General features: G+C 37.3%; 1 protein-coding gene across 30 annotated transcripts in view; it reads right to left on the bottom strand.

Annotated features, from left to right (window-relative positions):
• The window catches only part of ARB2A (ARB2 cotranscriptional regulator A), a 382,974-nt gene that overhangs the window by 60,282 nt on the left and 307,009 nt on the right, over nucleotides 1–15,683 (bottom strand). For 2 of the 30 annotated variants that reach the window (XM_070571461.1, XM_070571441.1), the window contains one exon: nucleotides 13,456–13,665. The exons of 27 other annotated variants lie outside the window; for them this stretch is intronic. In XM_070571461.1, the coding sequence (XP_070427562.1) occupies nucleotides 13,658–13,665 (8 nt within the window). In that variant the 3' untranslated portion in view covers nucleotides 13,456–13,657. Of the gene's footprint in view, nucleotides 1–9,085; nucleotides 13,666–15,683 lie in introns of those variants that run through there. One more of the 30 variants, XM_008530020.2, reaches the window with a different exon arrangement.

The following is a 15,683-nucleotide window of genomic DNA, read 5'->3' as shown; positions in this document are numbered from 1 at the left end:
GCAGAACCCCCTCTATCTTATTGACCTCATTTCCTATAACTCCTCATCTTGTGGGTTCTTGTGCTCAGCCATACTAAATTTTTGCCATTCCCCAAACCTGTCATATTGTTCCATATTCTTTACCTGGGCATATGATCTTATTTTTCTCTGTAGAAAGCTCTATTTTTCTCTAGTCATTACTTCTGTAAATAGTTCAGATTTTACTTCCTGTAAAACCCCTCCCTAAACACTCAAGTTTAACTAGTGATTCCCCACTGTGGATTCATAGCACTTTGTATGTTTTTCTAGCGTAACACATCACATTGCTTTGTAATGATTATTTACATGCTGTTGTGGAGAATGCTAAATGTTCACGAAAACCTTTGCTAAAACAATTGTAACCAAGCACATGGATGCCCAACACATTACATTTCCTAGCATTTCCCGCAGTTAGGTGTGGCCACCTAAGTCCTTCCCAATGCAATGAGTGCGGGATTGATTTGTGTGATCTGTGGCTGGTGCCTTATGGAAGTGGGTATGACTCTTCCATGTGCTCATCTCCCCTTCCTGTGATCCAGAATATTGATGAAGCTGCAACCCAGCTGTGATCACGCAGATGACAATACTGCCTAGGTGATGGGAGAGAAACAGGATGGAAGGAACCTGGTTCCTGAACCTGGCTGTGTAAGGCAGAGCCATCTGCCCATGTGAAATGCTCATCTTGGACTGTTATGTGTGAGAGAAATCAACTTCTAAATCCTCTATGTATCTGGAGCTTTTACGTTAGAGCAGCTTAGCTTTACCTTAACTAATATAGGTCTTTTCCTCCTTTTGGTTTGTTTGTACCATAAGAGTAGAAGCTGGCTTATGGTTCTTTTTGTCTCCTTGTGACAAGCATATGGTACTTAACTAAAGGCTAGCTGAATGAACCTTGAAGATAAAATGGTACCTTGTCTATGCTCAGTCTTGTGGAAAGACCAGAGGCAAAGGGATAAGAAGAAACAAGACGATATGAGAAATGTTTCATGTAACCATCTCTGGATACCTTTGGAGACACCTAGGTCTACTGATAAAGGATCTGAGGACCCTTAAAGAAATAGAACTAGGAAAAGAGATCTAGAATCTGAGATCAAGCTAGAATGAAACACTGGTGACTTCTCCAAGAGAAAGGGAGTAAACGAGGACCATCAAATCCACCAGTAGCAGAAATAGCATTAAGTAATACCCATACCTACTGGATACTGCTCTATTTTCCCCAATGATAACTGAGCTTTATTGTTTTACTGTGTGTGGTAGCTAGTCTGGAAAGACAGGTACTTCCTCACCCCTACCCTTGTCTGTCCCCACCCCATGGCATGCTTCACAGTATTAATGCCCTTGTATAGCTTCCTTCCCTGGAATGTGGACTGGCCTCATGATTTTCTTTTTGAACACAGAATATGGTGGAAGTGACACTGCCTGACTTTTGAGGCTAGGTGATAAGTTTTGCAGCTATTGTCTGGGACTCTTAGAGTACTTACTTGCTTTTTGGATGCTCCCTCTTAGAACCCAACATATGCTGGAGGAAACCCAAGATACAGAGAGCTCATGTGTGGTGCTCCAGTAGGTAGCTCCAGCTGAACTCCCAGCCAATAGCTAGCATCAACTACCAGCCATGTGAACAAACTACTTGGGATGTGCAACTCAGTGACCTTTCAGATGACTCCAGCCCCAAGTGGAATTTGACTACAACCATATGAGAGATCCTAGGCAACAACCACTCAGCTGAGATCAGTCAACCCATGGAACCATGACAGATAATAATAAATTGTTTTAGGCCACTAAGTTTTTGGATGGTTTGTTATGCAGAAATAGATTACCAGAATTCTAAAACTGATATAAACCTGAGCCTTTGCATAATGTTGTGAAGACTTTTTGAGCATTACTTGGAAGTGGTTTGGGCTACTAAAGAACAATGCCTCACGAAAGCCAATGTAAAGCCTTACTTTTCTCTTAATGTTCTAGGTTTTGTTTCCTCAAGTTTTAAAATCATCATAAAAAATGATGATTGTTTGAGGGGGCTTTTTTCAAAAGCCTATTCTTCCTTCAATGTGCTTACTTCCTGGGTGGGAGACACAAAACTACTGTATAAACAACAAATAGACTGAGTTATGCTTAACCTCCTAAGAAAGCATAAGTTGGAGCGGAACATGGAGTCAAAAAGTAAGAGTAAACACATCAGAATGATATTTTGTAGTAATGCACAGATTGCAATTGGCAGCACTTATTGCTAAACAGATAGAGTTGGAATGTAGTCACTGTGGTATGCAATCAGAAGACACTGTCAAGACCTAGTCCAACCCCACACATTCGCCATCAAAACTGGATTATTCTCATTTAACCGTCTCTCGATCTATGTCACCTCTCCCCTACTATGGCTTGGGATAACTTTTCTCTGCAAAATCAATCATTTGCTTCCAGAGGAAAGCACCCTGAAGGCTTAGCAATCTTACAATAGGGCAACATTATCTGAATCCGGAAATAACTTAAAAACATATAAAGTTTGAATGCAAAAAGTTTAACTTCAAGTCCCAATTTCTATGCTTTCTTCTCTATCAACTTCCCCAGTGCCCAGTGTCCTAAAGCTGTTCTTGGGCTACTACTGCAATATCTTGACTTGTAGGAGTCTCCATGCATGAAATCTTTCCTGAACCTCCATTAAAACCTCCCTGTCCTGTGTCCCATTCTTTCAGTGATTCCACTAAATAACTAACTCAGCTATTTGAAGAAAAACTTAAGATGACTTTCACGGACAAGTCACATGGATTCTATGTCTGTACGTCTGCGCGCTCTATCCCCTCTCTTTATTTTCACTCTCATTGCCTGCATTTAAGCATCATTACGTTAGGCAGGGACTATAATATTGACCTTTGAACTTCATTTTCCATATCTTCAGCCTTTCTTTCTCAATATATTTTACTCACAGCCGCTAGATCAACCTTTCTGAAGTATAGTTCTGATAGTTCATTTCCTCCCTCACCAAAAATCTTTGACCCCCAGGGCTTAAAAATAAAAACTCAAACAAAAACAAACCCCTCCTTAGCCTACCATTTAATGTTCTCTGTCATCTCATTCCCACTTAACTCATAACTCTTTTCCTCATTCTGCATTCACACCCATGATGCATCTACCAAACTCCCTTCTTGCTGTTGTCAATGTTTATGTCATATCATCTATACTTCCAAGCCCCTACTCATGTTGACAATCCTAACTGAAATATTCTTCTTCCCTTCTACAGATCTTCAAATCCTACCCATCTTTTATGGTTCAGTCTAACGGACCTCCCCTCCTCAATCCTTGAATGTCTTGTTGGATTTTATAATTAGGTAGAATCACACCTTCTTCCAAATTTCTCTATTACTTATATCAAAATCTCCCTTATGACCCTTATATCTTTCTCCTTGAATTATTAAATTTATGAATTTTTATCTCCTTCCTACTGTCCTTTATTCTATGAAGAACAGGATACGCTGCACATGCAGGAAATGCTCAATAAATATTGTTGCATGGATGCAGATGTTATTATTCCATTATGTTACTCATTCTTGCTAATATTTACATTTTACCACTGGCTATAGAGAGACTAATGTATGGGGAATGCACTGATGAGAGAAAGGAGAGATTTTTTTGGTGGGAAAATAAGAATCAAAAATATTACAATGCGTGCCATGTACACAGCTCTCCTCTCTTCATGTTACTTTCTTATTTAAAAAAGACAAGTTTGTTTAGATCTTTCTGCTATATTGAGAAAAAGTATAATCTATCTCTCTGTTTTCACATTTATTTAATTCTTATTCAGCTTCATGTCTACTCTCTTTTCAAATCTTATACTACGAGATAGCTCGGTCTCATCTGTCCTAAAAACTATTGCTTCTTTCATTTGTTTGCTCTTCCTTTTGGGTTTTGATAATTTCTCTCTATCTCTCCCCTTTATAAACACTTGGGAGTTACCTTGTTTTGGTATATAGATCTGGCTTCCTTGTGCCAACAAGTAACCAACCACTTATCTTCTTTAAATCTTTTGTTCAAACTTTCCTTCTTATTAATGTAAGCTTGCTTAAGTCATTTTATGACATCATTATTTAAGCAGCTAAATAATCCTATAAACAACAAGCTGAATAAAAATCTCACCTCACGTATGACACCGAAACTTTATATTTTTTAATATGTTGCCTCACGTACAACTCCTTTCTACTTCCTATATAATTCTCTTGTTCAATTTTGCATTTGTGTGATGCCTGCATAATGAATTCAAACAATTAACTACCCAAATGAAAGTTTAATCTTTTGCTTTTAAATTAAAAAAAAATTTGTTTTATTTTTCCTTTTTCTCCCCAAAGCCCCCCACTACATAGTTGTGTATTCTAGTTGTGGGTCCATCTAGTTGTGGCATGTGGGATGCTGCGTCAGCACGGCCTGATGAGCGAGGCCATGTCTGCGCCCAGGATCTGAATCAGCAAAACCCTGGGCCACTGAAACGCAGCGCACAAACTTAACCACTTGGCCACGGGGCTGGCCCCTGAAAGTTTAATCTTAATGAAAAAAAATTTTTAACAAAAATAATGCAGGGAATTAATTTATAAATTACTTACATTGTTTCTTACTACTTCAGCACACCACATTTTCCCTGGTGGCACTGGCATAATGTAGCATTCTATGTTGTAACACGTAAAAAAATAAATTTTTCATTGAAATAAAACCCCTACTAAGCTGACAGGTTGAAACATATTTTATTTTTTTTATAGAAAAGTCTCAAGATCAGGTAGGGCTTTTTTTTTTTTTTTTGAGGAAGATGGGCCCTGAGCTAACATCTGTTGCCAATCTTCCTCTTTTATTTTTTTCTCCCCAAAGCCCCAGTACATAGTTGTATATCTAGCTGTAGGTCATTCTAGCTCTTCTATGTGGGACACTACCGCAGCATGGCTTGATGAGGAGAGTGTAGGTTAGCGCTCAGGATCCAAACCAGTGAACCCTGGGCCGCCAAAGTGGAGCGTGTGAACTTAACCACTTGGCCACGGAGCCAGTCCCTGAAACATATTTTAATATAGATATTTTAATTGCTCTTAATTAAAACCTTGCAGAGATTCTGCATTCATGTTCTATGAAAAGCTCAGACTCACATATTTAAAGAAGCAGCTTGCTTTAGGGCTTAACCATTTTAAAAAATGCCTCTAACACTAGGATCCCATATTACTTTAAAGACACAGTCTTAGACATATATTATTTTATAAAGTAATTTGCACTACATTCCTCAGAATGACCCTTGGAGTGATATTTCGGTAAGGGTGATTTTAAGAATTTGGAGGATGAATTGAAGGGCTCAGGGAGGTGAAATATGGATGTTTAGCACAAAAACCATATATGACTCATGTCAAGATGGAACTCAAGGTTTCTTGTTTCTAATTCTTTGTTGATTATCCTTGAATAGTAACTTTGCTTTCACTTATTTCCAAACTGGAAGCCAGAATATGCTTAGTTTACTAATTAATTCAAGAGACACTTTTAAAGTGCCTGCCTACTTTGTGCCAGGCACTGTTCCAGATGCTGGAGACGTATCTGAGCAAAACCCATAAGGCTTACACTCTAGTGGACGGCAGGGAGGCCAACAACAAACCATAAACATAACAAATCACCCAAACACGTTGAAGATTGCACTGCCAAAAAGCTACAGAAAAATAAAACAGAACAGAGAAGGGAAGGAGATGCAATTTTAAAGGAGACCATCAGGACAGGAATCAATTAAGAAGATGACATCTGAATAAAGACCTGAAGGTGACGAAGGGGTGATCCCTGTGGATATCTAAGTGTAGAATATTCTAGTAGAGGCCAGTGTAAAGAAGTTGAAATCAGTCATTCATTGTATGTCAGCCTCCGCTGATACGAGACATAATGTAGTCAAGGCAAAATTCTATAGATGAATACTCTAATATTTGTGATACTTCTTTTATTATATTCCATTTAACATTCATCCAATAAATATTTACAGACTACAAACCATATACTAGGCATTGAAGCAACAATGATGAAAAGATAGACACGGTTTTTATCCTTACGAAGCGACAGTTTAATGGAGGTAGGAGAGATAAGTAAATGGTTATCATACAGTAATACACACTGTGGTAGGGGTTGTGCACAGTGCCATGGGGCACAGGATAGGCGCACTCTCCCAGATTACAGGAGATGGGATTTTAGAGAGAAAACTACTGGAGATTAAATCTTTCATTTCTGCTTCCAACAGTATAGACGTCAGAACAGAATGTATAGAGACTCAAGTAAAAAATGCTTCACCTGTATTTAATCCTCACGACTACCTCACTATGAGGTAAGCCCCATTATTACTGTCATTTTATAGGTGAAAGAATGGAAGCACAGAGAGGTTAGGCAACTCTTCTGAGGTCACAAAGGTAGAAAGTGGCAGAGAAAGGATATGAACTCAGGCACTATGGCTCCTGTTGTCTTAGCCACTACCTTGCACAATCTTTGAGCAGTGTGCCTGTGTAATAATTTGTTAATGAATAAAGACCTCCAAGTATTTTCCAGCTGCTTATAGGTAAGGTTTGGTATGGACTGTCTGAATAGTTTGATTCTAGAATCAGCTTTTATCAGTATGACCTAGAATACAGAAAGTCTGTTTTTGTCTGAAAATCAAAATCAAATCATCTTGTTCATACTGGGGTATGAACTTCTGACACTGGTATTCACTTGCCCATTAATATAAAAAGTTTGCACCAGAAGCAGCTCTTTGGAATCCTCTCTCCTCCCTGGTTTTCTGACATTCTCACTAGATGAAGAACAGCCTCTTTTAATTTGAGTGCTGTCTACTGAGTGCAACAGATTTTGTCAAATGTCCAGAGTCCATAGATAAATGTTAAAAATCTGTCCTCCAGAGCCTCAGTCCTGCTCTCAGATCCTACCTTCAGAGACAGAAGTTGGCTTGGCTTTTGCTTAGAGTCAGTAAAAACATCAGGGATGTTCCGGACCAAATCACAAATTATGTGACTTCTTCCAGGCTACCAGAGAGTTGTCAGATGGCAACCATCCTGATTAGAACTGCACCAGTGACCTAGATGAAAAATCTGGAAGAGCTCTGAGCGGAGGCACCTGTGGGTGTAGGAGGGGGCTGTGGAGACTTGGAGAACTAGGTACTCGCTCTGCTGGATTTCTAAGAGCTGATGATTTCCCATTTTCATTATGCCCAGCTCCTTGACTAGTTAGACAACTGGAAATTCCAACTGGGGATTGCAAAAATTCTATCTGCTGAAGAAATAACCTTTTCTGACAATGATAAGTGACACAAATTCCAGTTGGAATTCTCATAAAGAGATAAACAACAGGAAGAACAATTGTATACGAAAACCTGGAAAGAGCAGGCCAGGGAATTAGAATCCTATCATTTTTAAGACCATGGATACTTTGCTAATAATATCCACGGCAGAAAGCCATTGAATGATTTAGCAAAAACTGTATGAATATTTATACAGCTCACATGTAGATATCTTTACTGTACAACTTGGTTATTTTCAGGTACGATGTACGTAACGTTAGATAACAGTGAAGCGTCATGTCTCATAAATCATTCTGAAGGCTGGATCCATCAAAACAGAATGTCCTAACAGCTTAACTGACTGGGTAGACATAGAATGTTTGAGAAAAGTCACATTCAGGTATAAATTTCAAACAGAGTAGGAAGAAGAAAGATTTTATCAACTGAATTTGGGGATAATGCTAGTTATAATGATAAAAAATAAAAAAATCAAATTAGGATGAAAGAAATTTGGCAAAAATGGTGATCAAAGATTAACACTAAACTGAAATGGACTGACACTGCTATTATGTGAGTGTTATGATCTCATGAGGTGGAAGGAATCATGGTCAATTTTCTATTTATAAAGAGAGCTCAACTTATTATCAACATCAAAAATACTGACCAGGTTTACAGAGATGGCAACAAAATTTACCAATTGTGATCAGCGATTTTCAGTTTTCTCTTTTAATCCCACGCTCCTCTCAAAGCAAATAAACGTCTCCATAATATATAAATAACACAACTTTTAAAATTAAGTTAATAAAAATATACAACAAAATATGTAACTGATACATCTAAGTACTATTATACTGGTCTGAACTTATACTGAGACATTAAAAAAATGTTCTCTTTCTCTGAAACCCTAGATTGCCTCTGAGAGATAAAGAATTCATAAATTTATAATGATAAGCAAATGAAAACACAGAGTAAACATTCTAGATGAAAATATGGCTCTCCTAACGAAAGGCTAAAAAACAAGAGAAATGTAATGTGCATTAGAATCATATTGTGGGGAATGTGTTTGTATCTAATCTAATGCTTGCATACATTATTCCAATGCTTTGGGAACAGAGTAACAATTGTAATTTTGCTCTGAATCAAAATAACAGAATCTGTCATTTGACATGTAGTGTCTGCACTTCCATTATTGTTCATACAATAATTGTATGCTTCTTTTTACTGTTATTTTGTGGCAGTTTATCTCTTTAAAAACGCTACTCAAACTATCTTCAGCAGGAATCTCAAAGTCAAAATCAGTTACTATGTCTCGGAAGATGTTTTCAGTACACCCATACATAAGCTTATGCATATCTGTTTTCATAAAATGTGATTCTTACATGCCTAGTGTGTTATTGCACCACAATTTGCATTGTTATAATAGGTTATTGATTGATTTTCAGTTTAAGGGACTAAGGTAGTATTTGGTAATGACTGAGAGCTACAAGTTTATTGCAAGCGCCCAAGGTTCACTCACCCCAAGCAATTTAGTCAATAACCAATTTTTATACTTCTATCTCCTTCAAAATTCCAAACCAATAATCCCTGTGTATTTTCTTTTAATTATTTCAGTATCAGACTAACATTTCCCATGGAAATCAATATGGGTGCGATCCATTAGCCAAAAATCTACAGTACTGCAATACAAACATATTAAAAATATTGATCTTGCAAAGCTACTGATGTTTTGATTGACTTTAATGTTTGTAAGCAGCAATAACAGAATTTCAATGACTGAAACAAACTTTTGATTAAAATTATAGATTTTTCTTGGGGAGGATTTGCTATTTTACTGGTTTAAAGCGTATCACATGGCTTACTTGCCTGCCATAAATGAGTGCAGTGGGATATACTTATCCAATTTCTTATTTGTAAATATTTTAGTCTATCATAGCTTACACATCTTTAATCTACTTTGAACTGCTCTGACATTTCAATTTCACTTCTTATTATACCATATAGTGAGGCCGAATTTTCAGACTGAGAGGGGTAGGAATTAAGAGCTCTAATCCTTCTTTTACTATTATGCAACCTTTGGGAAGGCATTTAACTCTCAGTTTAAACTCCCCAAATGTAAAATGGGATTAACTTTGGGAATCAGTGAACATTCTTATTATATTTTGAGATCAGTGGACAACAAAGACCATACCTTATATACACAAGAGATGATTTAACCCAAAATTTGTCCCTTAAAGAAAGCATAGAATTTTGCAGACGTTTAGCGAGCACTTAGCAATGCTCTCATTTTATGTATAAAGAGAATGAGCTCCCAAAAGGTCCAATGACAACCCAAGGAGGTTCTCAGAGGTCTTTCCTGACCACTCTATCCAAAATACACCGCCGCATCCCCAGCAGGTACTCTCTCACCCTTTAACCTGCTTAATTTTTATCCTAACACCACTATCTAAAAATATTAATAACAAAATAAATAAATAAATTTCTCTTCTAAAATTTAAGCTCTATGCAACAAAACTTTTGTTTATCCTTTCACTGCTAAATACCCAGAATCTAGAGTAGTGTCTGACATACAGGAGGACTCAGTAAATAATTTTGAATGAAGACGGAAGGAAGGAGCCAGAACTGCTAAGGGAAGGGGGTCGGGTTGGTGGGGGTAGAGAGGGCAAGGACTTGGTTCTCCTCACTCTCAGTCCAGTGCTGTTCTGAGGTTTCCCTCTTAATACGCTCCTTGACTTCCTGGGATTTCAGAGCTAAGTACCAAAGGCTAAAGAGACCCGTACCTATTGCATGTACTTTTGTCAAAGTTAAAGGATATTTTCAAGTTTATTTTAACTGTTTCATTATTTAATTATTAACCCTTCCCCTGGATTCTTTTTCTCCATTTGTTCGCTCTACCTTCCACCATGTTAAAATTGTAATAAATTCTCCACATTTTTACTTGTGACATTTCACTAGAATAAAGAAAAACATCAAGAGTTCAAACAACAAATAGAAACTAAAAATTATCCATTTATCAGCTGCTTATTCTACTTCTCCTCTAATCATCTCCATATATAGTCCTTCAGGGAAAGCACCAAGGAATAGCTTGCAAATCTGCTGGGACTTTAGCCTCCTCATAAATTCTATTAGCTTTCCCCCAAATTACCCTAACTACAGACACAATATATTTGTAAATATATAATGTAGCTCGAGAACAAATTCCCAGGCGCTCAAGGCTGCTGCCACCACAGACCTTCGAGAAGCGCCTCTGGGGCTGCTGCTCTGGGGTGGGTGCAGGGGAAGCGGTGCGTTCAGAACTACCAGATCTAGGTCAGAATCCCAACTCTCACACTTATAAACTTCGTGAACCTCGGTTTGTTCATCTGTAAAAAAGATCGTAACACTCACTACAAAGATGAACCGTGAGGAGTAAACGAGGCGATACACATAAAGTGAACGGCACACAGCAGGTGTGCAAACAGGGCTAGTTCCCTTCTTCCTGCACACATCAGTGAAAAAAAAATACCTCATAATGCTTCCCATTTCTTAGTACTATTTTTTTTAAGACTCACTTCTGTGAACAGGCTCACAAAATTGGAATCTGTGCAGAAGCTAAGACTGAAAAAGTGTTTAGATATTTATGTGGGATCACAAGTGGTTTTGGGGACTCAATAAGAGACAGATGGAAGGTAAAACTCTTTCAAAGAACTGAACAATGTGATCAAATAGTCAAAAAAAAAAAAAAAACTTTGGTGGCTGGAGAAGATACTCTATGCAAGTCCCAGCGGGCAAAGGGTGGAAGGTGATGTTGCATTCCGAGCGGGGCTAACAGCATTGCTGTCTTCCACGTGCCCTTACCACTGGCTATTCCATCTCTGTAAGTGCCCTAACATTCCCACCCTCCTGAATCCATTCTTAGAAACCACCTTCAGCTTCCTAAGAATCTACCCTTGATCTGCCCTTCAAAGCAGCTCCCTGTCGGCACCTCCATTCGATCATCCACTGAAATCCCTGAGAGCTACCGGTTGCTCTGGGGTTGCAAAGCTAGTGAGCGTCTGATGAGATCCCCTGGGGCTATCTAACGTACAGCAGCATTAGGCTAAGCTAGTCCTCCCCTTTCAGTGGCATCTTACTGTAGTGATGCCCACAAATAGTTTTAAGGAAGGTGAAGGACATCTGCTAGGGGATATGCAAATAACTGAAGACCAACAAAATACTAAACAGAACGACGAGTTTTCTTAAAGCCTTGTTTTTATTTCTAAAAATGAGGAGGACTATAGGTACGAGAGGATGGGAAAAGCCAGAATGCAAAAGGGAGAAAATGGTTCTATGATTTCTGCCCAAGCAAGCAGTGTGACTTGCAGTGATCTTACAAACCCAGCAACACTGATTCCTTGCCTCATCCTTAGCACGGCTGTTACTTTGACCCTGCAGTTCAAAGCCTGACTGAAATATACTCATGACTTAATTACACACCATGGTACCCCTGGAAGTGTGTCCCTTTTGCTCTCCAGGCCACTGTTAGAACCACCAGATATTCACTTTTTGTGAATCATACACTCCTTTGAGAATACAAAAAAAGCTACGATTCCCCTCTCCATAACTCCAAGTCAACACAGAATTTCAAAGGTTTATGGAACTTCCTGCAGCTCTTCTATGGATCTCCAGGCCCGAGGGTATTTAAGGATAATCGTTCTGAGTTGGAAAATACCGATGGATGCCCTCTCTCCTCACAGGATTGTACATACATAGTATGAAGACATCACTTATGGGTGAAGAGGGGAAGGAGAGAAGGGAGGCAAGTTTTAAATGGAAAGTGCTATTTTTCTTCAAGTTAGAAAGTATTCAGATGAAGGAAAAAGACCATTCAAATGCCAAGACTTGGATGTATGCAACATAAGTTGAATGCAGGCAAGTGGGAGATTGGATCAATTCCAAATACGAAATATTTCACTTCCTTGGGGGAAGCTAACAATAGGCCAAAACCTCAAAGCATATATGTAAACCATTTAATAGTTTAAAAGGTCCAATATTTTAATTTCTCAAGAAATTCTCAAACTTCTCAGAAATTTTAATAATGCAAACACCTTAAGCACAGAGAGCTAGCAGTTGTTGAGAAATATTTCAGGGACACACTAGAACATTTAAAACAGTTATCGAGCACTTGGAAGACACCGTCCTAATTTATAACTATTTTAAGGCACATAAGATTAGGGACTGAAACGTCCAGATATTATGCTTCTAAATTGTAGGGTAAAGCATTTGTCCTCTTTAACTGAAGACAAAAATTAAGGGAAAAATATACTTCATACGCTAGTTACCACCCCCTACCCACCCATATTCTTCAAATAAGCAACTATTGGTTAGAGAGAACAGAATAAAAGCCCTCAAAACTCAATTAAGCTGGCAGAGAAATGCTTAGTAATGTCAAAAGAGAGACTTGAACTCAAATAACTTTGCCATTGAGATTATTACTAAACTTTTTGGTGGGGGGGAGATTTTGGAAGCTCTCAATTTATAAGGTCCCCTTCCCACAAGCTGGCCTTAAAACGTTACATTACAAATGTGGCCAGAGAAACAGTTTGGCAATTCCTCAGCAGGTTAAACATAGAATTACTATAGGACCCAGCAATTTCACTCTTAGGTATATAACCAAGAGAACTGAAAACCGGTGTTCAAACAAAAACTTGTACATGCATATTTATAACAGCATTATTCATAATAGTCAAAAGTGGAAACAACCCAAATATCCACCAATTGATGAACGGAAAAACAAAATCTGGTATATTCATACAACAGAATATTATTTGGCTATGAAAAGGAATGAAGAACTGATACATGTTACAATATGGGTGAGCATTGATAACATCATGCTAAATGAAAGAAGCCAGACACAAGAAGCCACATATTGTATGATTCTATTTATAGGAAATGTCCACAATAGGCAAATCCATAGAGACACAGAGCAGATTAGTGGTTGTTAGGGGCTGAGGAGAAGGGCGAATGGATAGTGACTGCTTAATGGGTAGGGGTTTCTCTTGGGATTGATGAAGATGTTCTGAAATTAGATAGTGGTGATGGCTGCACAAAATTGTGAACATACTTTAAGTCACTGAATTGAATATTTTAAATGGTTACACTGGTGAATTTTCTGTTCTGTGAATTTTACTTTAATTAAAAAAATGTGGCCAGGGTTCTTTTTCATTTGATTTATTATAATGTTGGTGAAGAGAGACATTAGTGAAACAAATTCCTACTAAAATTAAAAATTGGCTATTACCATAGGTGGTTCTTTTAAAGTCATAAAGTTTCCATGACTGTTTGATTAGGCTGTGCCTCATTGAAGTGCGAAATTACTCAATCATCTGGATAGTCAAGAATATCATCATAGGTATATCTTCACAATTCTGGTGAAACAAGACAAAGTCAAATTGGAGAATAAATTTACTTTGCCCAAAATTCATTGGAAGCTGAGGAATTCTGCTTTGCTTTTAGATAAGTGAACAAAATCGTACTGAAATGTAGAGATATAATTGTCAAAAAAAAAAAAAGGACTTATTGCTTTATATTTACTCTTCTTTGTGTGCAAAAGCAGTCAGTTATTTTCTGCCTACAGGATACAACACGAAATCCACTTGCTAAGATTTGGGAAATTTGAAACGATGCAAGTTTACCAAACATTCATAATGCATCTAGTTACTTTACAGATGTACACCATAACCACTATATTAAACTTGATTTTTAAACATATTTTTATATTACATTTAATTTTTTAATTTAAAAAGTTCACTAATTTTTAGCATTTATTCTTTTTTAATACAAGCATTTAAGGGTATAAATTTCTCTTTTTAGTAATCTAGCTATACCAAAAAGTTTTTGTATTTTCATTATGGCTCAATTCTAGTATTTTCTAGATTTATTCTTTGATCTTTAAGTTATTTGGAGGGCTACTTCTTTAATCTTCTCTCCACTCTTTTACTCACTCCCCAACTTTTACTGTAAAAACATTTAAACCTATAGGAGTTGCGACAGGACAATGATTGCCCATACACCTTTCCTCTGCACTCCCTAATTGTTAACATTTTACCACATGTGCTTCATTGCTTTCATGTGCTTTTTTTTTCTGAACTATTTGACAGTTAGCTGCAAACAAAATAAATTATTTAACAACTGCACCTCAAGTATTTGTGTTTTCTGTCAAAGTCACAAGAGTCGTATTGGGTACATTATTATAGTCATCCACCTTTATAAAAGGTAGAATATGCATTGTAATAATTATCTTGACTTTTCTGTAAAATCTCTCACTATCCTCTAAGCACGATGAAGGCAGTTGACTTCTATTTCTTTGGTATGATAACATTCCAATTTCTGACTTTGAAATTGTTTTCCATCTTAAATGGTCTCTACACCTTCCAATTCAAATCTTCCCCTTTTCCCGTCTCATCTTCCACAGACACACCGCACATATTCATACATCCATTCTGTTAGCCTTGGAACAGTTAAGGCCTTGCTGTGTGTAACTCTCATCTGGGTAGTTATCTCCTGCTCTCATTTAAGTTTTAGTTGCATGATGCATTGCCTCAATGAGATCATAAGCTCCTCCAGGATAGGGTCTAGGCCTTTATAACCTCTATGGTTAGCAGATACTAAAATTCTTCCTCGACTTAACTGAAATCTTCATAACATGGTACTTGTTGAAGGAATGTAATGAATTGAAGATTATATACATTTACTTCTATTGCGTTATATGCGATAATGTGCTACAAACTCATACAAATTAACGCTATAGTCTGACAATTTACTTTTGTTTCATTGAATCTAACCTCATATTCTCCAGAAGAAAGAATTTTCACGCTGAAAGAGTTCTTACAGATTTAGTTCACTCATATATATATATGATTTTATATATATATATAATCACCAATCCTATAATTTTTCAAGCAGAGGAAACAGACCTACAGAAGTTAAATGATTGACTTAACATTGTAAAACTTTTAAAAAGCAAAACCAAAATTGGAGTTAAATGAGTTAATACATCTAAAGTACTTAGACCAGGGTGTGGTTGATATAGGAAGGGCTTAACAAATATAATTAACCTCAGAATCACGGTTTTTGGATGCCTCATTCAGCCCATCTTCCACTAAAATGCATTACTTCAGAATTCTACAGTAAAATAATAAAGACAAACTAATGGGGAGGATGTTATACGTTCTTTCATAAGCAAGAGATATATGACAGGAAATCAGGCAGAGGCAGTCGTCAGAACAGGCTTGATGACTCTTCCTTACTACAGGTTGCAAACTGGCTGCGTGGGGGCCTGATCTGAATGGTAGTTATTTTAATCGACCGATATAATAGCTTTAAAAACTTAAGTTTAACTATTAATCTCTCTAGATTTCAAATAAGAGAGATTTCAAACAAATAC

This window comes from Equus przewalskii, chromosome 13 (genome assembly GCF_037783145.1).
Source record: "Equus przewalskii isolate Varuska chromosome 13, EquPr2, whole genome shotgun sequence".
Classification (NCBI taxonomy): domain Eukaryota; kingdom Metazoa; phylum Chordata; class Mammalia; order Perissodactyla; family Equidae; genus Equus; species Equus przewalskii.
The sequence above is the reverse complement of the archived record's forward strand: the minus strand, read 5'-3'. Positions and strand labels throughout refer to the sequence as shown.